Below are 24623 nucleotides of genomic sequence, written 5' to 3'. Positions count from 1 at the left end.
GGTTCGTCCGATTAGACTCGGAGGGGTTGTGCTATCCAGAAAAACACACGCGACGAACCAGCGGACACAGAGAACAGGGACGCGATGGTTCCAAAAAGTGTTGTGTGTGTGTGTGTGTTTTGTACGAACAAGATCATGTGGTAACGCGGTTCCTGTATTTTGCCAAATCCTTTGAACGAGTGGCCGACATTGATTCTTTTGTTGATTCCTGGTGTGAACGTTTCTCGCGGTCAGTTCTCATGTGAAACGCGACATCACGCAACCGTGGCTATCCCTACAGCTGACCAATACTTCGATATTTATTTAAAAACACTATTAACAATACAATTTGTTATTTTCTCTTTATCCTGTTTCGTTCTCGTAGTAAAAGTTAATAGAGAATAGTATAACATCAAATAGAAGAGTATAAAGAACCATGCTGGCGTATAGAGATAGACATTAAAGTAGGTAATAGGTAAGAGGACAATAGATTACGATATCAATAATTCGTAATAACTTTTCACTTTTTTTTTTCTTACTCCTTTTACCTCGAGCCGCCGAGGTTCGGTTCCTCGCGCTTTTTTTAAACGTTTTTGATGATCATTTAGTAGACTTTTTTTCTCTTTAATACAGTATTTTGAGCACATTCCTCAGGTGTATAACCACGCTACACTTTCTTCACCGAGTTGTACCAATATATCCCCATATAGTTTCGCGTTCTTTTCTCTCTCTCTCTCTCTCTCTCTCTCTCTCGATCCGGTGGCGAACACGGAAACGAAAACAAATCGGTTGTGTGCAATCTTCTCTGGATAATAAGTTTAAAGAAAAGTGTGTATTTCTCGAGGGAGGACTGAAGTACACGTTTGAACAGTGAGATAAATAAAGTTGCCTAGACTAACATTCATGCGTGCCGCTCGAAACTGAACGATGAGTGGAAATGAACGTTTCTGGCACAAACGTAAAGCACGCGGGAACAACAATCGTCCAACGCTGTCGAAAGGATTGACATCGACGCGAAACAAAAAAATAACTGGACGTAAACAAAAAGAAAGTTGTACTGTGGTGAACGTACACACCGTTCGATTGTTCATCACCATGCACACGATGTTGTCACTCGGTCAAATGGCAGTACAATATCGGTACAACTCACTAGTTGATGGCACGGGTCCGCCTATGTACAAATACGTAATACCATATACCACATACCATTTAAATACATCACATATTTATCATTTTTTTCTCGTTATATATATACTCTCCATACAGATATACTCTTTTCTGTGACGTGGAGGGACTCGTTTGTACAATTCATGCATATCTTCGTTACTGTTTCATTGCTTCGTTTTTGTCATACCTTTTCCCTAAGTGTTGAGCTTCCGGCCACCGACGCCATTTTCGATTCGTTCGCGTTGATGCAGATCCAAAATATGCGTTACACTGTTTAACTACCTTGTAGCACATTTTCACAGAATACTAGACAATAAACAATCTCTTTGTCGAAACGAAATTTACCATTATAAATATCATTTTCTTTTCTACTCTTTCAAAGAAATAGTTCATTTAACACAATGTGAAATATTCTTTTTGAAAGTGTTGTTGTTTTAAAGGATTCAATAGAAAGTATTGGATGATTGCAATGATTCTTTGGATCTGATCCACGACTTCCTCGCTCGCGTTTTGTTTTCCCACGTTACCACTAACTACGCCGTTTTCCTCGAATCTCTAAGTCTGATTACGATTACATACAATAATAATTATATTAGTAGAAACTTAGTTTCTGTAACAAGATGTATTGTCTTAAATGATATGTCTGCTAATTTTGTTGCATCTCGTCAACTCACGCCGCACCCGTGCCCGGGCCACATATAACAGTTTCGTTCCTTAAATGAACTTATTTTTAAGACTCGACCGTCTAGGATCTTATTTTATAGTTAATATAGATTTCTAGGGGAATCCGCGCTGCCGACAGACTGCCGGTGGCCATCGCTCGTTGTTTTCACAAGACCGATATTCTCGTCTTTGGTCACAAAGAAGTATTTCCATGGTACCTATTACAAGATTCATTTGTAAAACAACGCAATCGTTACAACCTGTGCACCAAACGTCACGAATTTTCGGAAGAACTGACTCGATTTTGCAATCAGTAATTTCAACGCAATCGAATTTTTTCTTTTTTTTCCGTTATTTCACCAAAGAATTTCGTTTCGTTCGTGGTATATGCGAAACAAAGTTGTCATCTCACCTGTGCGTCGCGTCTGAATTTTCATACTAGTAGAACAGTGCCGTTGATCGTACTCTGAATAGATCAGTTCGATAAATCATGCGTGGCCGGAACGTTTGTTGCTTAAAAAGGTCGCGCGTTACAATTTGTTTGTTTTTTGTTTGCAAGAGACGGAAGGGTAGAGGCGAATGGGGAGAGTTCGTGAAACGTTCGAAACACAAAGACACACGCACACACACACACACACAAAGACAGATGATTCGCGTTGAGAATCCAACAGATCGCCTTGAACAGCCAAGAAAAGGGTAGTGTTCTCGTGTTTTTCTCTTTCACTATCGTTTTCTCCTTATCGTTTCGCTCGTCGTTTTCGTTTCTGTTCGCGGACACCGCAGACACTCGCTCGCGAACGTAGTCTTTATCTCGCAGACTAAAAACAAGTGGAAGATTTAAAGCCATCCTTACATGTTTTCTTTGTATTCTCTCGTTAAAACTTGGCAGATTTCTTTTCGTTTTTTTTCTTTTAAATCTTTAAAGCATCCTCAGTCGCTTGCGTTTTACACGTGAAAAGTTTAAAAAGTTAAAATGTATATTCGCAATTTATTCCTTTTTTCCCTTTAATTAGGTAAAAGTTAATAAGAAGAAGAGTGTTAACAGTAACAATAGTTTTAAGGTAGAGTCAGAGCAGCTACGGCTGACGAGACGCTTGAACGACAATCCGGATCGACGAGTCGGAAGGTGAAATGAAAATTCTAATTTATTGATTCGCAACATTTCAAATAATACAACAAAATAATACTCTTTAGAATATTTTGATTACGTTCGAATAACAAAAATCGTTTCGGAACCATGTTTCTTTCTCGCAGATTGGAACGAACGCAAAGAGAGAAGTGGCAAGTGAAAAATTTGGTGAATGAAAGTTTCCAATGAACAGAAATCGTTCAAGGCACCTTACATGCAGGAACGTCGTTGCCTCTTATCGGAATCTAATGGATCGAACATTGTTCTCGCGGTCCGCCATTGATCTTCCAAGAGTGTCGCCATAGTAGTCCCTAGTAAGGTAGAAAATCAAGCCAAGTATATATATTTTATTTCTATATAGATCCCTCCTAAAACAACCTAAAACCTAGCCTACGTGTTTTGCGTTAAAATTCACTTTTAATTGTACATACAGACACTGATGTTAAATATGTACAAACATGTACACCCATTATGTACATATAGAGCCGTGTTCTAATGATTCGTTATGGCGAATAATATTTTATCCTCTTTTAATAAACGATTTCTCCTTTCTCTCTGTTTCCCTTTCATTCTCTCACTCTCTCTCTTTCTCTCCCTACCACACGTGTCTGTCTTCTTGGTTATGTATACAATGTACTCATGGCTGTATGTATAATCGTTTATGTTACATTCCGTGGTCGACGGAATCGGTCCGGCTGGTCACCGAAGTGAAACTTGAACAACTTGTCTCCATTCCTAGAGAGCTAATTTTCACCCTAAGCTACGAATCATTTCTTTTCAATTACATTGATCTGTTTATACATATGTATAATGTGTGTATATATATAATATATATATATATATTAAAATTTTTTTTATTTAGACGAATATAGTTAATAATATATATTAAGTAACAGAGGTAACAAAAATCGGGGAGGTTCAACAAATCTACGAACGTCTCTGCCGACGAGGACCGCGTGCTCGTCGAGACTTCGATACTCTAAATTGATAATTAAACTAAGTAGAACTAGAGCGAACGTGCAACAAGTCGTATCTCATAGAATCCGATCAACCTGCAAACTGATACACCGTTCTCATGAAAATACTTGAGCGCCCTGAAATAAACCAATCGTTGAACGGTGTACAACTTGCAAGCTGATCCGACGAAATAATAAATCAATTAAAACGAGAAGGAAAAATAAAATGAAGAATAAAGAGCAATTCGAAAACAAATGAAAGAATGATCAAAGAGGCAACAGGTAACAGTAAAATGTCTTGTGGCACAATCTGGGAACATCTCGCGTGCGAATAGCAATTAGGTACATCGAAAACCGCGATTACAATACAGCACACTCGTCGTGGGAGGGATCCTCCTCTCGCCTAATCATAGCCCCCGCTGTCATGTCGCGTACCCTAACTTTTAAACCCTCTTCGCCTGATCCTGCTTGTCGTCGCTCTTCTAGGCCGTTCGTTCGTCGACGGACATGTTCTCCTCGGTTTGGAAAACGGATTGGTGGGTTGTGCATACGTTCGACTGTGCATGATCATGTCCGTTGCATGGCGGGTCTCTGGGGACTTCCGGTACCCTGTCTCCTCGCTGAACAGATCGTCCACTTGTTGGACGACTGTTGAACACGAAGAGCACCGTCTCTCGCCAAGGTCTCGTTTCGAGAAGATGAGAGACTTGTTTTGTCATCAGCGTCGCCACGGTCCACGGCGACAGAGGTGCTCGCTCTTCTCTGGTAGTTGTGCACGTTGCTATTAGGTAAACTTAGTATGGCTGGCCTGGCAAAGAACTATCGCGGGGTCTCTCGCTTCGTTCAGGTCCATAGCGCGTTAGAAGAGGTATTCTCGTTTTGGAACTATCTATCGTGGAAGTCGTTCGGCTCTTTCATTACCGACTCCGATGCCGGAGACAAAAGCCGTCCACGCGATTCATCGTGTGGCACCGACGATCCTCTAATCTCTCTGACGTCGCGGTTGTATAAGTACCTGCCTATATAGTTCACGCGACCTTGGTAATTCGTCTTTTCCCTACATCGTACCGTTACAGCCTTCGTTAAGGTAACTTAAGTTTAACCGGTTCAGCCTCGTCCTATGGTGGCCTGAGCCGCGTTGGGTTGTGCCATAAATGCGCCGTGCTCTGAGCGCCGGTGTCGCCGTTGCTGGGAGGCAGTGGCTGCTGATTGCTGAAGTCTGGGGTCTGCGGTGAAACGCTGTTCGATTGCTGCTGCAATTGTTGTTGCTGTTGCTGCTGTTGTCTCTGTTGTTGTAGCTGCTGCTGCTGCTGCTGTTGTTGTTGTTGCTGTTGCTGTTGGTTCGACTGCTGCGACCTTGCTTGCTGCTGCTGTTGTTGCTGCTGCGTAGGTCGTTTAGAGTCCTGACCCGTTGAATCGGGCGATGGCACCGGCCTGTGAGATTTCATGTGCGCGCTTCTGCTTTTCACTTTGTTGAAAACTCTGAAAGGCACATCGAACCGTCTCGTTAGATTGGTGATTGTCGTCCGGGATGCATTGGGTTGCAACGATGCTCTGCAACGGCTACATACAGTGTATGCGGCTGTATACAGTTGGGACACTGTAGTTGGGGAGCTGATGATGTGTATGATAGGCGATTTTGTGTTTTCGGTTGTTGTGAGATGATTTGGGTGTGTTTGACATGATTCGTTTGCGTTTGAGTCTGAAGAGTCAGTGGATTTGTTTCTGTTGGTTTGGAGATGTTCGATGATGTTGGATATGAACATTGAGCTAATAGTGACAGATCATGCGTATGATAAAAATGTCGGTCCTATGAGATTGGTTGAATTGTTTCTTGAAAAAGAAGTGGTTTAGACAGCCGGAAAAATTGTTTTATGTTACACTACAGAATATAGGTTTCTTTCAGAGGTGGTGCTACTTGAGAGTTCTTTAGAATACTGTGACAACAATATATCAATGGAAATTGCGATAGTAATGATCTGAATGCTAATGCTCGACGTGTAGAAGAAAAAATATATCACACTGACACAATTATCTGAACCTGAATGATGCAAAATAAGGAATAAACATCTATAATGTACGGTGTGGTGTGATCAGTTCTAAACTCTATCCAATTTGCTGCTAGAATTATTTAGTATATTCTGATTATCGTGTTAAGAACGATTAAGAAGCCATGTTATTGTGAAACAGCAGCAAGTAGGATGCAAGCGTCGCTATGAGTCATTCTGTAGCGGTTGTATTATAGTACAATGTGTTAATAAATATCTTTAACTTTAACGAATTTCTCTTTCTCTAGCTAAGTTATTAGCCATGAGATAACGTATGTACAGTTAAGCTGTTGATTCAAAGGGACAACAGTGACAAAGACTGATCCTGATATTTATTAACAATTAGAATACGTGAATGGCGGACTCAGTTGTTCTACGTAGCCCGAGATCGTGTACAGGGATATTCTTTTCCTCTCTAGAAGCTGGGGATATGTATGTATGTATCTATTATGGTGTTTGCGCCGAATACTTGCCGCTCGTGCCATCATTTTGAACAGGGAGCACGTTGTGTCAGTGGCCAGTCATCATTTGTGTGTGTTTCTTTTATTTTTTTTAATCGAATGGATAATTTAGATTAGAGATTGGAGACTTACTTCCCGCAAATCTTGCAGGGGTAGTGAAGTGGGGTGGGCACGGGTAGTTGTTGCTCAGAACTAGTGTGAGTTTGTGAGTTGGTGTTGACTGTGGCGTGGCCGGTATTGCCGGTTTGGGCGGTTTGGGTGCTCCCGGCCATCGTTACTGTTACACTTCCGCTAAAGCTCTGACAACACAAAGAAACACAAAGCAAAAATAAACAACACAAACAAACAACAACGACGACAGATAAGTAAAAAACGCCAGTGGTCACGCATAACGCACAACACGACTCGGTCCGTCGTGGAATAGAGAAGCGTGAAGAAACGACAGGTCAACAACAAATCACCATGCGACACTTAAACGTTCACACGTATGTACGCATGTATATAGTGGTCTTGGACGCGGTGCACGCGCGATTCGGTGCCAGCGAATCTGGGATCATTCGTTTTTCGCGATGGAATTCCGTGAAGCAACTTCACTTCAACTATTATTAATCGTTACTAGACTTTTCTCGGTGTTTCTCCATTTATGTCTTTTACTTATTTATTGATTTGAAAAGTCACTCTTAAACATTCAATTTGCAAGATTCACTAACAAATTGATTTAAACAACCCCCTCTACTGTATCTTTGCTCTTCACATCATTATGTCTCCATTTATTTTGTCACAATGTTTTAATATATCATAAATTACGATTCTCATGTGTATGCTAATAAGATTGACTCATGGTAGTGTTTCTTTAAAAGAACAATGTTTTATACATTCGAGTGAATGAATAAGAAATTCAAGAGAGACTCGATATGATCCCAGACTTCCGAGCAGTGGTGTACACCGACTACGAATCCAAGTTCCATCTCATTTGACCAGTGATGGTATAATTAAATAATTTGGTTAGCGGCTTCGTACTCGGCATTCATCGGTCAGCAGTTCAAATATATATGTTCGATGGAAAATACAGACAAGTGATCGAGTAGTTCTCGACAATCATCTAAAAAGATAACACTTAATCGGTCTATGCTTTCGTTCGGAAAGTATTAGAATGTTATAATATTAATGTACATTTCTAGTCGGGAAGCGATTACATTATGTTACGTTTAAGCAACCAACGAAAGTGTTAATTCGCCGTTCGATAGTCAAAAAAACACAGTATCGTTATCGCCTCGATTAATTCGACTCGTTGTATATATGTAAAGCTTGTTTCGAATAAAATGTAAAAGGAGCCGGAAACAACGGTACTCACATCAGGGCAGTCATACGCGAATAATCTCAGCTCGCCGTCGCTGGTGGTCAGAGTTGCCGAATTTTCTCTCTCGTTTGTCTGCAACTGAGCAGAAACACACGTGAATACAAATGAAATACAAAATAATATTCACAAATCACTTTTATCAGAAATAACAAAAATTCATATTACTGGCGCTGCATCTAAAGAGGTAAAACATTTAGATTGTGGATTTTAAGGAAATTACTAGGAGCTAGATAAAAATGTCTTTATCTAAAGATTTTAAAAAGTTGGACATAGCATACTAATTTTTATTTTACATGACTACATAAAATTCACAATCTAATAACAAGGACTCAAACTATCAGTAGACTCACCAGAGTACGATGGAGGATCGATTTGTCATCGCTGAAGTCCATCTCTGTGACCGATGCAATGGCATCGCGAAGTTCCCTCGTGTCCTTGCAATCTCGGTTCTCTGTCTTAATCTTTGGTTTTCCATGGCGGACACGCAGTCTCTTGTATTCGTCCGGGCAGAGTCTCTTCCATAGATAGTAGAATTGCACGCACTGTTTCGCGGACTTGCCACCCACGTCCCGCGAGATCGCAGAGAAGTCCTTGTTGTATTTCAGCAGGCCTTGGTAGAACGCGTCCATCTCTTGCGATGTCCATCGGTCAGATTCATGGCACTCGTAATTTAAGAGCGGGTGCCCTGCTGGCAATATCGGTGTTGGTCTCATCAGCTTCAACATCGCTTCCTGTAATCACGCAATAATTACATTATTAGTACTTTGTAATTATTGTCCTATCAAGGAAAAGAATTTTACAAAAATTTTTAATGAACCTACATGAATGTTTCCTCTACACATGTGCAGCAAATGAAGCGCGTACTCTTTATTTCTCCCTCCACCTGGTACCGCTGCGCAGCACGCAAATTGCAGATACATCTCGACTGAAAAACACAATGTTTCGTTCAAATCCACTGAGAATAAACAAAAACCTCTAAGTTAATGTTCACTTCATCGATCTAACAAGTCATAATAACTAAATTGTAAGCTGTTCCTCTTCACACAAATTGTCTAGTCCTGATCAATTGATCGAAAACAATCGATACATCAACTAGAATCAACCTCCCCAGAAGATTCAAGAAGAACCATTAAATATCCATTCCCAAAAGCAAACTTACGTTCACTGTCAGTCAGCACACTATTTATACCAGGGTCCCACAGCAGATGATCGGCCTCGGGCTCGCCCTTTCCTCTATCCCCATCGCTGCCGACAGGTGGTATGGTAGCCTGATACCTAGTCCCGATGTTGATCCTCGGCGGTGGTCCATCGTTTCCTTGGGAATCATCCGAACTGAAGTCAGAATCTCTCTCGAACTGATGCAGCCTAGCATAAAGTCCAGGTCCAGGTCGAGAGGGGTCCAAAATAGGTGGTGGGGTGTAGCTACTATCCCAGTGTCTATCGCAGGCCTTCCTCAACCTCGACGGGTACGAATGCGAGGAGGTAGCATAGATACTGCCGTCCATTCTTGGTCTTTTCCTACAGTGTCGTACAGGACTTCCAGTTGGTATGCTGCTAGGATTAAGGAATACATCATCATCCAGCAGCTCCTCTTTGATCTGCTCGATCGGGACCGGTAGATTCCCACTGAACGTCTTCTGCCTCAGGTTGTTGTTCTTCGCCGAGTTGGTCTGTATGAGGAACTTGGCCGGGTTGACGACCTGCTGCTGGTTGAACTGTCCGACGTTGTACTGATGATTAGTCTGGACATTTAGGCCGATGTTGACGGTGACAGGTTCGACCTTGGGCGTCGCCAGGCGCACCTCCTTCTTGAAGGCTAGAGCCGGGCTGAGTGAACCGGTCTGCACCAACACGTTCGTCTTCTGCAGGCCGGCGGTTTGTATGAGCTTGAACTCGCCGTTGTTGTCGACCACGATGCCGGCCAGGCTGCCGTTCCCGAGGCCGAAGTCGACCAGGTTCTGGCTGGTGATGAATTTGTACGACTGGAACTCGAACCGCCTGCGACTGGCCGTGGTGAAGTCCTTCGGGGTCGATGAGAGCAATGGGTCCTCCGAGTTGGGCATCATTTGGCTCTGCAGAGCGTGATGAGGCGACACCGGGAAACTCGTGCCGGTGAACGACACGGGTCCTGGCGAGGACACCGAGGACGGTGGTAAAGAGGATAGTGGTGATGGTGCCGGGGTCGCTGACAACGGGCTTGGCAGTGGAGAGTGAGGGTTAGGGGATCCGGACCCGTACAGGTCCGCGTCCGCGTCAGATTCGCCTGGCAACACTTCGCTCAGTGCCTCTTCCACTGCCGCTGCCGAGGACATCGTTGACGTGTAAAAAGCCGCGGACAGAGGCGACGAGACCTGTCTCACGCTCTCAGGATCCTCCTGCGGACTTAACAGTGGCAGGCTACCGGTCAGCAGACCCTCCTGACTCGCGGGCGGCGTTGGATATGTAAAGCTTGGACTGTCGTGTCTGGTCAATGGCGATGGCAAAGGAGATTGCGTCGGCAGCGTGTGAGGACTTTCCGTGTATTGTGCACCGTAAGTACTGAACTCCGCTAACGAGTCGGGCAACGGCGAGTTCACCAGGGCCTGAAGATCAGGGTTGACCGTGTGCTGCGTCGGGTATCGATCCTCCAGCGTGATGTCCTGCAGCTGTTCCGTTGGCTGCTCCTGAAGCAGGCTGGTCGTCTGAAACTGAACAGCCTCTTGTCAGTGGATCTGGATTTGCTGCTTATATTTGCCCATGCGAGAGAGCTGTGCCAGCTGAAAATCCTATTAATAGGCTTCCGATAGATAAAGGCCGAGAAATATGATGAATTTGATAATTTGACGATTGCATGAAAATTTTTAAATAAACTAGAGCTCAGTATGGACTTCCCATGAACACACTTTACGAATAATCCGTAGATTACTATTTTTCTGGTTGGCACGTTCGGCCCGCATTCGTCAAAATCTCCCATCCGCATGAAAATTCCGTTCGCGACTCGCCCCCGAGTTTTAAATTCCACGGGATTATATTAATTCACGAGCGACTCGGTACCATAAAAATTGAATTTGTGAAGGGAGAGAGAGAGAGGCGGTCGGATAATCCTGAAAAGTTCACGGGACGGAGGCGTTTCAAGGGCCCCGGGGCATGAGATGCAGGCATTAGGGTGGAATCTCTAGTATCCGTAGGTCAGACATTAACGAGACTACTCGAGGACGAGAGGTTCAGAGCCGAGGGATGCGAGATATCTGTCAGTAGATAGGTCGGAGCTAGGTAGGAGCCTTTTCAAATGGCACAAAGCGGTATTGCAAGCATCGTTGGTGCAGTCGGCGCCAGCTACTTAGATAATTCGTCTTATTAAATTTCTGCGTCGAGGAGGCCCGGCTGCGCCGATCGTGACGTAATTGAAACTAAAGCGTTTTCAGCGCTACGACGTGGAACGAATAATAAGACTCCGGGTATTAGGCTGTCAAAGGATCCTAGGGGATATTGTGTCTTAACATGCCCGTCGAGAATACGAATGCACCAGCCTCCTTCTGGACCCCTTCGTTATCCACGTGTTTTTCATGTACACCGACCTTTCAACGAGCCTCTACATTAATTCTTGGGTGGTAGTCTGAAGGAACCACTTTTAGAATACCTGATGACCCCTTTACACTTTTACGATTTCATTTAGCCACTGTTTCAGCGAAGAAGTAGAAAATAATACAATACTTTACCTTGGATGAAGTGAACGCAAAGGAATTTACGTAAAGAAATATTGATCTGATAAATAAATAAATAGTCAAATATTTGCGTATGAGTAGAAAATAAAAACAGTTCGGATTGAAAGAAATATTTTCATTTTTGTAATCCCCTTTTAATAAAGAAGTAAATAATTGTATGTAAAACGATGGACTGATTCTATTACCTGGAGGGAGTCCAACTGGGTAGCATGAAGCAGAACACTATCAGGAACCGCGGTGACCTGCTGGAACACTTCATCTTGAAGACTAGGGCTGAAGTAACCGCCATCTTCAGAATATCCTGTCATCGAAAAGCTGTCTGTCACTGCTGGCTGGGACTGAGGTTGACTATTCTGTTGCTGTTGTTGTTGTTGCTGTTGGTTTGTCGTCGGTTGCACCGATGTTTGGTACGTCAGGTGCAGTCTCTGCCCGGGGTCGGAAGTTGTTCTCTTCACAGCCATTTTGGTAGTGCCCTGATTCAAGAAATGACAAGGGAGTTTAAGAAATTGTTAATTTAACCCTTCAGCCGAATGCTGTTACATTTGATGGATTGGAAAGTTAATGAGATAAAAATGTAAAAATATACCTTCAAGATCATGTCGGCCAGTGCCTGCGCCTGTGCCTGCGTCTGCGCCTGCGCCTCCTGCAGCTGTTTCTGCACGGTCGCATGACCTCCAACGGTGACGTTAGGCTGCCGGAAGTGTTCGCCATCGGAAAGTCTGCGGACTTTTTCCGCGGACGCCAATGGCGGCGGTGCTGGCACAGCGAAGCTCGTTTTACCGGAAACCTGCGACGCGCTGTCCGTTTGCGTTGTGAAAACGGTCGTTGTTGTGCGCGGCTGTTGGTTGCTGCTTGTGTCCGCTGCTGCAAACGAATCAAATTGGACCAGAACATTAGTAAAACCTCTCTGCATCCAGCATCTTACATTATTTTTGTGTATTCCGATTTTTAGCTGGACCATGATAGCACTCAATAATAAAATAAATGCGAAACTTTTTATTATCAACGCTATTTATTGGAGATATGGAAAATCTTTAGAGAGCTAGAATATGTGTGAAATAGTTCCTGAAATTTCAAAGAAACTTCCACTTTGCTCTTTGAGAAGAAGACATTTTATGCGTTTATGAAAAAGATGCAACTGGTCCAAAAAATTAGTAAAAATAACTCGCCTGAATTAAGAAATGGATAAAGTAATCACGAATTATAAACTATCAAGGAGTCGCAATCAGTCGCATCTACACGAAAAGATTCCATCTCTGCTCTGTGAGAGCAAATCTCCCAGTAAAACTCGCGAGTCGCAGCGTTGCACTCGTTTTGAACGTCAAATTGCAGAGCAAAGACGACAGGAGAAACGAGAATCGGGTGAAAAGCAGGCGAGAGAGAGAGAGAGAGAGAGAGACGGGGAAGATAGGAAGATCAGTAAATGCAGTAATACGATTCGTCCTTCTTCCGGTCCCGTACGTATTGGCTTCTATTATGACGTTAATATGAATTAATCGTATTGCCGGTTAAGCGGACACGCTCTCCCGGCTCACTCCAGTTTATGGGGAATAAATTATGATGACTGCGAGCTTCTTAGCGTGAGACCATCCCGTCGTTCGTTTCTGCGTTCCTTAATCCGCCCTTTCACGATCGCACCGCCTGGAATGGGAATAATCTTTCCGGCAAATGGTTTTAATCGTGTCGTCGGTACGAGGAAGATGGTGACGATTATTTGGAAAAATCCTATGGGAAACCACGCGACGGTTTCCATCGTTCAGAAATATTCAATTTTTATCGACACTTAAATAAAAATACTGTATACTTGGAACCGTGTGTAAATAAAAATATTTCCGACTTCATGAAATATAGCACACACACACCGAAATGAATAAATTATTCTGTTCATGGAAGCACGTAAAAAAATATTCTAGGCACAGTAATCTATCACAGAAAACATATAATAAATGCAAACCACTATTCTGTCACATTTTTGTATTTATCTTCGTCACACACACACAACGCGGGTAAATAAATATATTCCAGTTTATCATGCAAGAGTAAATAAAAGCTAAATAAATCGTTATTTGTATGAAACACATTACTGTTAATATAAATTATTTGGACAGAATAAATCGAACATTATTTGTTTTTATCCAAGGCTATTTTTATTCCCGTCGAGCGAAACTGAATAAATCGTTATTTGCATTCATGTATTTTCACAACGACAAACCGTGGAGTCTGGGATATTTTTATTTACGTGGATCGGCGAACAAAAATGTTGCTAATTCCTTTTTCGTATTTACTCGAATCGATCCGTTGGAGGAAGAGATCGGTCACATCAATATTTCCGTTCGCGTTCAAGATTGATGTTCAGTGGATCCGCAAAGACACAGTATTGGTCGGTGAAAAATATATTTCGGGGCGCGAACCATCGTTTACGATGGCGCCGGAACCTCGACAGATATAAATGCGTGCATATCCTCGAGAGGGGGTGCACTATGGGGCCATGGGGGTGGCGAGAGAGGAAATGGGATCCGCCGAGTGCGCGGCAGCTGTAACGCAAACGAAACTTTTCTACGACGATTTCATGAATATCTGGCCTTCCTGCTGGCTCCCAGCCCACCTACACTGCAGCTCAAAACTGTGACACTTGGGTCAAAATAGACCCGGGAGTCGATCGTCGAATTAATACTGGTAGCAAAATTGTATTTTTCTTTCCAATAGTCATACTGGTTTAACCTGGATGCTAATGCAGATTAGGTTGCTTTGTGTTAATTAGGGTTTGCAATTTCGCTGGATAGATGTGGAATTTATTTCAATCCAAGAAATTTCTTCAATCTAATATGTATTTAATATACAAACAAATTTTACTTAGTGAGATAATCATCTTTAATTATAAATCTACATAAATGTAAATTAAAATAAATCTTTTTTGGAAAATAAATTATACTTGAAATATGTAAATACATATATGTATATTACGTACACGCATATACATGAGCCTAAAAAATGACGCAGGATCCTGCGGTATTGCAAGCCTAGTGTTAATAGACAGGTAAGAGAATTTACGAATGGATTGCAACTGCAGGATACTTTTGAGCGGCAGTGTACTTTCTGGCTTGTTTCGCGTCCTTCGGCGTTATAGTGATCGTCGCTTAGCGTTCGAGGCGTTTTTGCTCGTCGACGAGGTCCGGTCCGCGCCCCGTGCTAATAAATCGACCGAAAGAAATTAATATCCGCCGACTCCGAACGACTCTGATCGCCCGACTATTGCTGTTCAAAGGTAAATTGAAATCGTTCGACCCCGCCGATGGAAATAGAAACCCTGCCCGAGAAGAAACGATCGATCCCAACGTAATTCCTCGCGTGTAAATCCGTTAAGTGTGAAAGAAACGAAAGCTGACGCCGTTCCCTGGCAACTTCCTTTCACGAACCGAATACAACGTTGCTTCCTTCTTTTTTCAGAATTTAATAATTGGACTGTGGACTTGTATGCAGTATCAAAATTATCTGTACGTCTATTTTATTTTGTCTCGATCATTTTACTGAATTAAAATCCGCAGTCTACTAGTGGGAATATAGATCTGATTTCTTGTTAACAGTAGATTGGGAGATTGCAAAGATGCATTTATGGGAAGTTATTCTTTATTTCTGTGGATGTGTATTATGGTGAAGAATGGTATTTCGTGGACAGTAATAGGATTATTCATGAAGAAGAATCGACGATCCACTAGGATTTACCGAGCGGCCATGTGGAACAGAAGCCATTGCTGACGACGCATAACCCGATGCCGGCTGCATCGGTGCAACTCAACGAAAAGTACGATAAAGTGACGGCTCTGGCTGCAGAGCACCCGTAAAATATCGCGGTTATCTGCTGATCGACGCGGAAACTTTGGCAAATGGATAAAGAATTCGCCTCGTAAAAGTAATTTAGAGCGACCCCGAGGTGTGCTCCATTACAATGAAACAGCACTGGATCTCTTTAAAGGTTCGAATTAAATTAAGCTGCAATTGGAAATAATTGTTAGTAAATTAATCGAGCCACAAGTTTCTGTGAAAATTTTGATCCACGAGACAGTCCTAACACGCAGCAAGCAACCCCAACGATTCGAAAAGTAAAAACAGCATCGAAGAGGGCAGAGAGCAGTGTTCACTTGGTCGGGAACAATCTGCTTTACCGCGACCGATGATTGGCAATTTGCAAAAATCCCCGGCGGTTTCGTCCGTGCGGATTTACGTTATTACGCGGCCGTGGAAACGCGCCGGCGCCAAATGGATTTGCGGTCTGCATAAACTTATGCATAAAAATCGGCGATGAAAATGCAGCGGCCGCAGCGTTCTACTAAGTTTTCAACACGCGTACTTTATTATTTTAATTCGCCGTATTCGTCAAATTTCGGCTATGAAATTGAACTGGACATTATCAAAATTCTGGTCAAACTATATTAACTTGTACAAATATATGACCGACGTACGTATTGTTTAATAATTTAATATTGTTGTAATATTATTCTTTCGATGTATGAAGATCCGTGGTCTAGTTAGCAGATCTTTTAATTTCGCGTGACGGTTTTTTATTTAATGCACGGAAAGCTAGCGAACCGTTCATTAGATTTGTTTAATAAAGCTTTGATTCGATGGGGAAAAAGTGTCGGTTGGGAATTGTGCCTCGGAAATCGGTCAATCGACAGAGAAATGGCCAGGGAATGCGGCGATCGATCGATAAATTATTCTCCGGGATTGTAGATCGGAAACGATTCGCAGCTAAGGACTCATTGGATGGTGTGTTACCGCGTTCACGTTCGCGTCGATGCAATTAGGGGAGGTCTCTCGGTCCAGTTGCTCGTCGACGATGAAATGTTTCGGTCAAATTCTCCGGAGAAATGCGAGTTAAAAGCGCGACGATTCGTCGTTGATGTGCAAATTTGAAGCGACGATCCGGGACACCGTCCCGGAAACCATTTCAACAGAAATTGAAGCACGGCTTTTCCTTCGCGCCTGAAAAATTGCTCGGCTACGCGAAAGCCATTTGTTCCCGAAAGTTTGATGTTGAATAAATATTACTCGAATAACACGTCGCCCCTTCCGCGCTATATTTTTCGCCCCGGAAATATATCTACTTTCGAACGTAATGCAAAAGACAGATTCGTCTTGCGTTTGATATTAAACAAACGCTATCCAAATGATAAATCATTTCTCCCATTTTCAACAATATTTTGCTTTTTGGAACTGCCCCGGATTCCAGATGAAATAAATATTATTCAAATGAAGAGTAATTTCTTCTATTTCGCGTGAAATATTTTTCTGCCTAGAAATACAACATCGATGTTTCGATACAGGAAACAAATAAACTCTCTTGGATTTCTCGTCAAATAAATATTCGAATGATTTATCATTTCTTCTATTTTCTCTGCAATATTTTTCTTCCTAGAATGCAATATCTATTTTTGAATGCAAGAAATAAAAGAACTATGCATATTGGTTTCCACACGAAATAAATATTAGTCGATTGGAAAACCGTTTCTTTTATTTTATGCAATATTTTCCTCGCTAGATATGTTTGTATTTTGAAGTGAGCAGAGCAGAAATGTGCTTTGGATGGAAATGTGCAGAATGCAAATTGAATAATCTTAGGTTTGATTATAAATAAATATTGAATCTATCCTTATATTTTATACAATATTTTCTTTAGAAATGTATGTATATTTCAAAGCAAGGAATGAAACAATTATCTCGGAAATATACTTCAGTGTTGAACCAGGTTGAATAATTACAGATCGAAAAATACACAGCGGAGATTATTATCGAAAATACAAGATTCATTTTCTGGCTGATGCACCACAACGTTCTCTAAACAACGTACACTGTGAGATTGTTCTCTGTCAATTTATTTCGCGAAATTGGTGGTGTTCAGTTTTAACAATTGCGCGGACATTTCGCGCAGCATAAAAAGTAGGCATAAAATCACTCGACGGAACAGACGTTCATATGAGTTTTCGAAATTATTTTAGTGCACTCGGGTCACGTGTTCGCTTGAGCGTTTTACTTCCGGCAGTTGTGCTCGAGAGTAGAATTTTCTGGTTGACAGACCTAAAAGCAACTCTCCAACAGCTGCCGCTTCTACTTTGAAGAGCGAGGGCTCGCAGGAATCTACTGTCACACGCACGCATGGCGACATTTTACTACCGAAATTCTACCAGGAATTCTACGAGCCAATAAACCGATTCGACCGATGTCGACAAACGAAATAAGAATACTCAACAGAGCCGCGTCCCTGAAATACATTGCTTTGGAGAAACTGACAACTAAACAGAATTTTGCTTCCGATAAGAAAAACATTAACACGTTCGCTTCAACATTTGTTTCGTTGCTTACCTTCCCTCTTCGAAAGTTTTACTAAATGCAACGTACCCAATTTTGAATGATTAAAACAGTTTAGCAGATGAAAGTCACAGATTCTCTGAAGATTATGCATTCTACTATGGCCTTAAACAACGAAGAGTGTATAAAATTAATTTTACTGTTTTTAAGTGAACTGTCAGATTATGGATGTCACAGATTTGTGACGGTGGTAGCGAACAGGTTAATAACATAGATCTGTACTCGATGTTATAAAGTGGTTAGATACCTCAGACCTGTCTCGGTGCATTCCAACAAGAAAATAGTTCCGAGGACATTTTCGGAGGACCTACGTACAATCAAATGGAGGATCGCGGAGCAAGGTTAATCCGATGAACGTCTCTCAGGCGAACGCTGAGAACTCAAAATTCGCGAGCGCGATTCCGATGATTTATGTAGCCCGCGACGTATCTCAATTCGGTCGTATCTCCCTATCCGTCGTGCCCCGGTGTCCCCGTCGACCCACCGTTCGTTCCCTTCGTCGTCTATCTACCCCTCGGAGCGTGTACATTTGCCAGAAGCTCGCGTGATATTCCGCCAGCGAGGAATCGCTCCTCCGCGCGCTCTATGGACTGCCGAAGAATCGTGATTTACGAACCGAGCACGCCAGAATATTTCTCGCATTGTCCACGTTGGAACGATAAATCAATTCGCGGCTCGGCAGAACGGAGGCCGCCGAGGGGTAGGGGGGGTTGAACGGGGTTGCAGGGTGTTGCGGCGGACCGGGTAGATGCCGCGCTTTTGTAACAAAGTGTGCGTCGTTAGCGATTTATGCGCTATTTCGCTACCGACCGCTGCCAAGAGCAGCGGGGGACGAAACTATCGTTCCTTTCGCGCGAATTCTTTGCGGAACCAACCCCCTCAGCCCCGTTCCCGTATAGAAATTAATCTCGCGGAATTAACGCTGGAAACCCGGGGCCTTCCTTCCCGTTGCTAAGAACGAGGATTATCTTCCTTGCTAGTTTATTTTCCTGCTGTTTGATCGCGCGAGTCTCCGGTACACGTGCAGCAGAAAACTCAGTCAAAAAGAAGAAACAACATTTGTTTTTGCTTAACCTCTCTCTTTTGAAAAAAATTGAATACTAGGTCACGTGAATGAAGGGTAGGGATTTTAAATTTTTCTCAAAAACGGGAAAGAGTGATGCATGTAACTGTTATATGTGAAAAAAGTAACTGCGTCAAATTGTGAACGTTTTATGCAACGCTCAATCGAATACGATTGGCATTTTCACGAATCAATTTTGGAAAATACTGCGGGCCGAGGTACATCGTGCGCGGTTTCGACGGTAGCGAATTCGTTTTCGGTTCTAATGGATTCAAAATTAACTCGGACCGCATAACGACGCATTTGCGTAAGCACAATAGCATTTTGGAGCAAGTAACAACTGTCACGTGGATTCTGCGTACGCAGATGTCACACGTCCGGTTGCTGAACATATCAACGTTAAAGTGAACGTAGCCTGACAGTTAATATAACTCGGCCCGCTCCTTATGATTATAGATAGGAAAATACAGGAGAGAACGGGACAAGAATAGCGGACCGCAGCGGTTCGCGCGGAGAACAGAGATAGACGAATCGAGATACGTTCTCCAGTACATAAATCATCGAAATTATATTCATACTCTATACCACTTTGAATTTCCATGCCGCAGCACGGTCGTATCAGTGTCGTGTTTGTGTTATGCGACAGGATGTGCGTCCTTTTCTAAATTACTGTCGAGAATCTCAGTTCAGAATTTAATCATATTCTAAATGAAATTCTGAAATCTTAATATTATTTGAGATGTTGGATGTAATTGTTAATTGTGTGTATAACTTACCAGTCGTTCTCCTTTGGATTATCCTCTCCTCGATGAGCGCTCTCACACCGACAGACGCAGTTTGCAATGGCGGCCCGACTACTTCTTTCTTTTCGCTTTTCTTGTTCTCCGCGTCCTGAAACGGACAAAAATTAAACAAATCAATAATTGAACAATCCTTTTCACGAAGGAATCTCTACGAATAAGTTCTCAATTAATTCTGCAATTGTTTCTAAAATCTCCATGATAAAAGATTGAGTATGCATTAGTGAAACTAGTACGATATTGTTACTGGAATCTCAAAGATGATGTTCAAGCAGGAAACTTGCTATAGCGCTGCGGACAAAGCTGCGTTGTGTAATAGAGAGTTCTGCTTGACCTCGTCTAGAATTCGCAAATTGTCTTGGATCTAATTGTACAGGTCTCGTTACTCGAAGATCAATTAGAATGGCAGCTCACGCTTAAGTGCGCCAAGAGGGATGGAATGAGACATGGCGCAGATCAGACATTTCTGTGGAGATTGTAAGAGGGAAAGAGAGACGATAAAGGGGACGGATTAAGGACTGCGGGGAGGAGATTAAATGACGCGATGAAAGAAAGTGGCGAATGACGTAAATGGTAATTTTCAATTTGAATGAAAATTCCGCCACACCTTGTCTCTCTGGTCAAATCGATGCTTTCATGCAACACGCTTCTCAATACGATCGTTTCAATCCGTAAAAACGGTACAACTAGATTCGAAAATAAAACAATTCTTCAGTAAAACTTTTATGAGCATATTTGTGACATTTTTCTGATTGAAATGAGTCCAAACATGACACGTTTAATCCACGATATAGTGGAACCTCTACTATCCGAACCTAGCTACGCGCAAATACGCTCGGAACTACGTCATGCGTGGACTCATTTTAATCAGAGAAACGTGGCAAATATATCAGTGAAAGTTTCATTAAGAAATAATTCGAAACAATGATACTGGAAACTTAATATTTCCGTAACAGGAAACTTTGAACGTGACAAAGAAACTAATTCGTCGATTAGTCGCGCTGAAATTCGATTCGAAACTAAAAATTCAATTTCTGGTGGTCTTGTCGTTCGATTAATTTCTTCTCGGGCGTCTGGCGGGAACGTTTTCGGGAAGTCTCGCGGTGCTTTGTCCCGTTCATCACCGGCCATTTCGTTAATCGGAAACGCGTCCCGGGGCTGGACACACTTCGATCGGCTCTCTCCTCTGGGTGTTAGATTGGTGGTCCCGATGAAACGAAGGGTTAATTGTCCCAGGGTCCGGACGCCGCCGCCGCGGTAATTAGCACGCGTCCACGTCGGACGAGTATATATCTTCGTCCCCCTATTCGCGGATCCGTCCCCTTCCGAGGAACGATGCATCATGGTCCCCCGATGATACCCTGCGTTGGCCGACGACGTCGTCATCTTGATCAGCCCTTAATGGCGGGGCAGCTGGATCCCGTAATCGCTGATCGTCATCGTCCTTCTCAATTTCCTATCTGCTACTTCGATATGTAGCCACCTACGGTCCCCGTCCGTTTCTGCGTCCTTCACACAATCACCTCGCCAACACCACCCCCCGCCGATCTATGTATGTGCGTTCGTGTGCGTGCGTGTGTATATATATCACCTCTCACGAAATTGAACTCTGTCTTTGACGTGGCGTACCGCGTTCGCTTCATGAATATTGATCGGCGGCCGTTAATGCGCGAAATTGATTGCGGAACGCTCGCTGGCTATGACTCATCAATTCGATTCGTGTCGATTCCAGCCCCCTCACCGACGACTTCCTTGCACGGTAATGCATTTTTTCGACGATTTTAATCGGCACCGATCCACCCCTTTTCCATTCTCACCCCTTCGCACGGTCTCCACCCCTCTGCGCGCGTAGTTCCAGGTTAGGATCATTTTTTTTTAACGTGTTCACTAGCCAACTTTTCAAAAGCTGCTATGTCGATCGGCAATAGATGTCTCGTTTACTGTACTGTGGATTTTTATGCAGAAGAAAAATTATCTGAACATCAAAAATGGGTTTAACCTCACACTATATCCAAGGTGGTTGCTTGAAGAATATAGAAATAAAACGGCAATTTAGCTATTGTAAATGACCGTGCGAGATAAAGGGGATGATGGTGTCGCCGACGTGCGGGATTCAGTGTTTTCAACAGCTCGGTCGACGTTGTTTTTAAGTCGAAGCCGGAATCTTGACAGAGAAACGTAAAAACCGAACGCATATACGCGTCCGCTCGCTCGTATCCCGGGCTGCCTCGATTCGAGGAATATGTCGGTGAAATTGGCAGCTGCGTCTGAATCCCCTGGTCGGAAATTGTTGCGCCAGGACGGAAGAGAGAAAAAGAGAACGGGCGCGGGAGGGAGAGAGGCGGCGGTTTAAGGTTTTGTCGGCTGACGTTACTCGGGGAAAGGGGATTAAGGGATTCGTCGACGTTTCGAATAATACAAAAATGCTCGCCGGACTAGTTTCAACCGCAGCGAATTTTTTCGACAGAAACGTTTGCTGAAAACGCACCGGCCATGCGTCAATGGAACCGATTAACGCTTAATCCTCGGATAAATAGAGCTGGTTCGTTCGCGTTTAGAAGATAAATAATGGGTAAATTCAATGAAAATCCTCGATTTCATTGAGCCGGTCTCCATTTCCTCAAAAGAACTATATTCGGACAGCTTTTTGTGAAGAATCGATTTCGATTCCGCCCGTGGACCAAATGCGTCGAATTATCCATCAGTCACCAATCGGCAAAAAATATTCGAACCGAGGACATTGATGAATCCTCGTTTCCTCTTCGATGTAGCGATCGCATTATAAATGATTACGTACTTTGAAAAGTTGCAGATCCGTTCTGCCAGAAAATAGCGACCAGGACAGTATTCGCTTCCCGTAGAAAATAATTCTTTTCGAACGATGTAATGGCGATTGCCAAGTGAACAAGTGTCCGCCATTAAGCGCAGTCGCGGCGCTGAATGGGATCGTCTGCAAACGTCGAAATCCTGCGTGTCTACGTCGGAAGCGTGGTTCAGGGCTCGCGGCCTAACCCGGACCCGACGCTACGGTACGCGTGCACACCTTCCATGGTGCGTAAATGGTAGTATTCACAGAGCATGGTGTTAGAAATCGGAACGCACTCAGGCTCCCGCATTCTGCGTCACGGACCGTGAACGTGTCCGTGTTCGTGTTCCACGTTGTTCCTGAACGCTCGCGGGACTTCTAATGCACGCGATCGTGAACAGGCACGCGGCTCGACGCCATAAAGGCCCCGGTCGCATGAATATGAATGTGTACACAGATCAGAATGAATGGATCTGGACGCGGTCGCATGAACGAGGAACGCTGAGCGCGAAGCTGGATGCGTGCGGAGACCACGAGACCCGCGCGGAACGACGTGGAACCTTCGAGGCCGAATCTCTCGATGAAAACTCGCCTCGGAACGAGTGCTCCGGTGAAAACCCCCGTAACCGGTCCAGATTCAATCTACATAATGGAGAAAGCTCGAGACAATGTTTGCACGGCTCCCCCTCTGCACCCTCTTTTAACCACCCCCGTCTTGCTACCCTTCTACAGCTTCCAACCTTTCCGTCTCCGGTTCGCCGCGGAATGCTAGGGGGATCCGGTAGAACCAAAGAGCTTGTTAATGGGTTCATTTGGATTCGATCATCGCCTTGCCTTTCTTTCATCCACCCCTAAACCCCCACCCTCTTCCTCTTTCTCTTTTACTTCCTGCTTCGACTGCTTCGACTGCTTCGACTGCTTCGACTACTTCAGAGCCAGTCTTTACTCATTTACTCGTACCAATCTTTGCTTTATCGACTCGCCTCTAACTTCGGCTCTTTGTATCCGACGACCAGTAGCCGGGGGAAAGAGATCCAGACGCAATTGCGATCAAGGCTCAGCCTGATTGCGAGCTGGATCATCGGGGAAGTTTGATGACGAGGGAAAGGGACTGTGGGGATATGGTGTTGCGAGTTGGGGGTGGTTAGGGCTGGTTCTTGGAGATGGTGGGAATTGCGGTGTTGCGTGGAGCTGTTGGGGTGGTCTGGATCGAGGGTAGACATCTGGAGGTGTTCCTCCGGTTGTTGTGATTTGGGGAATATTTTTTTTTCATTTTCTGAGGCCTGGGGGTAGCTTTCCTGTTGATCGTTGCGCGAATGTGTGCACTGCAAGTACAGTATTTTATCGATAATTGTCCCCAACATGGGTCTGTCCAGGGACAATTATCCGCCAGGGATACTATTCTTTGAGTTTTGTCGAACGTAGAGAAGGTCAGCGGGGCTCGAGAGGCCTCGGTCGCCGAGAAGTGTAAACATAACAAATCCAAAACAAAACTTCTTTATTTTTCATTATTTATTAAAGGGACTTTGACAGCGTATGAGAAAGAAAGCCGGCACAGTTCAAAGAACTTCCCATACGCTGTTCCCCCTTGCGTTCGAAACTTTCATCGCCATATCATATTTGGTATCATTTTGCATTAGAAAAATGCCAGAAATATGTTGGTGAAAGTCCCATAAAAAAATAATGAAAAATACAGAACTTTTGTCATTTGGATTAGTGTGGTCTCACCGATATACCCGAGCCGTATGATGTCATACTTCTCGACGACCGAGGAATCTCGAGCTTCATGGCCCGTCAAGGGGATACATCCCGCAGAAGTGGGGATAGTTCTGGGACACTTATCGGCCAGACATTTAGGACATTTATCGATAAAATACTGTACTTTCTTCTAGGTTCCAATTTCTTGTAATTGGAGCAATTTTTATTTCGCATTAAGATCCGCAGTTTAATGAATGGAAATTCATTGTTCACTGTTCATCTACTAGATTCTACGTTGATCATCGCGCTCGAGCAGCGAAGAGCGAGCCATTCGGCGTGTTGTTGACTTCAGTCGCGGGATTCTTCGTCAATTCTACTCGGCACGGTCCCTGGACGAGAATTACAGAGAATCTAGCCTTGCTT

At 43.5% G+C, this 24623-nt stretch overlaps 1 protein-coding gene across 8 annotated transcripts in view; it reads right to left on the bottom strand.

Moving 5' to 3' along the window:
* Nucleotides 1–706: 706 nt before the first annotated feature.
* LOC143213267 (uncharacterized) overlaps nt 707–24623 on the bottom strand; it is a 516895-nt gene continuing 492978 nt past the window's right edge. For 7 of the 8 annotated variants that reach the window (XM_076432949.1, XM_076432950.1, XM_076432951.1 and 4 more), the window contains 9 exons: nt 19673–19787; nt 12054–12331; nt 11653–11940; nt 8923–10450; nt 8585–8688; nt 8114–8494; nt 7758–7841; nt 6536–6702; nt 707–5376 (listed from right to left, as the gene is read on the bottom strand). In XM_076432949.1, coding sequence (XP_076289064.1) covers nt 5013–5376; nt 6536–6702; nt 7758–7841; nt 8114–8494; nt 8585–8688; nt 8923–10450; nt 11653–11940; nt 12054–12331; nt 19673–19787 — 3309 coding nt within the window. In that variant the 3' untranslated portion in view covers nt 707–5012. The remainder of the gene's footprint in view (nt 5377–6535; nt 6703–7757; nt 7842–8113; nt 8495–8584; nt 8689–8922; nt 10451–11652; nt 11941–12053; nt 12332–19672; nt 19788–24623) is intronic. The other variant, XM_076432956.1, reaches the window with a different exon arrangement.

The sequence above is a fragment of the Lasioglossum baleicum genome, chromosome 11 (assembly GCF_051020765.1).
Source record: "Lasioglossum baleicum chromosome 11, iyLasBale1, whole genome shotgun sequence".
Taxonomy (NCBI): Eukaryota; Metazoa; Arthropoda; class Insecta; order Hymenoptera; family Halictidae; genus Lasioglossum; species Lasioglossum baleicum.
This window is presented reverse-complemented; position numbering and strand designations above follow the sequence as displayed.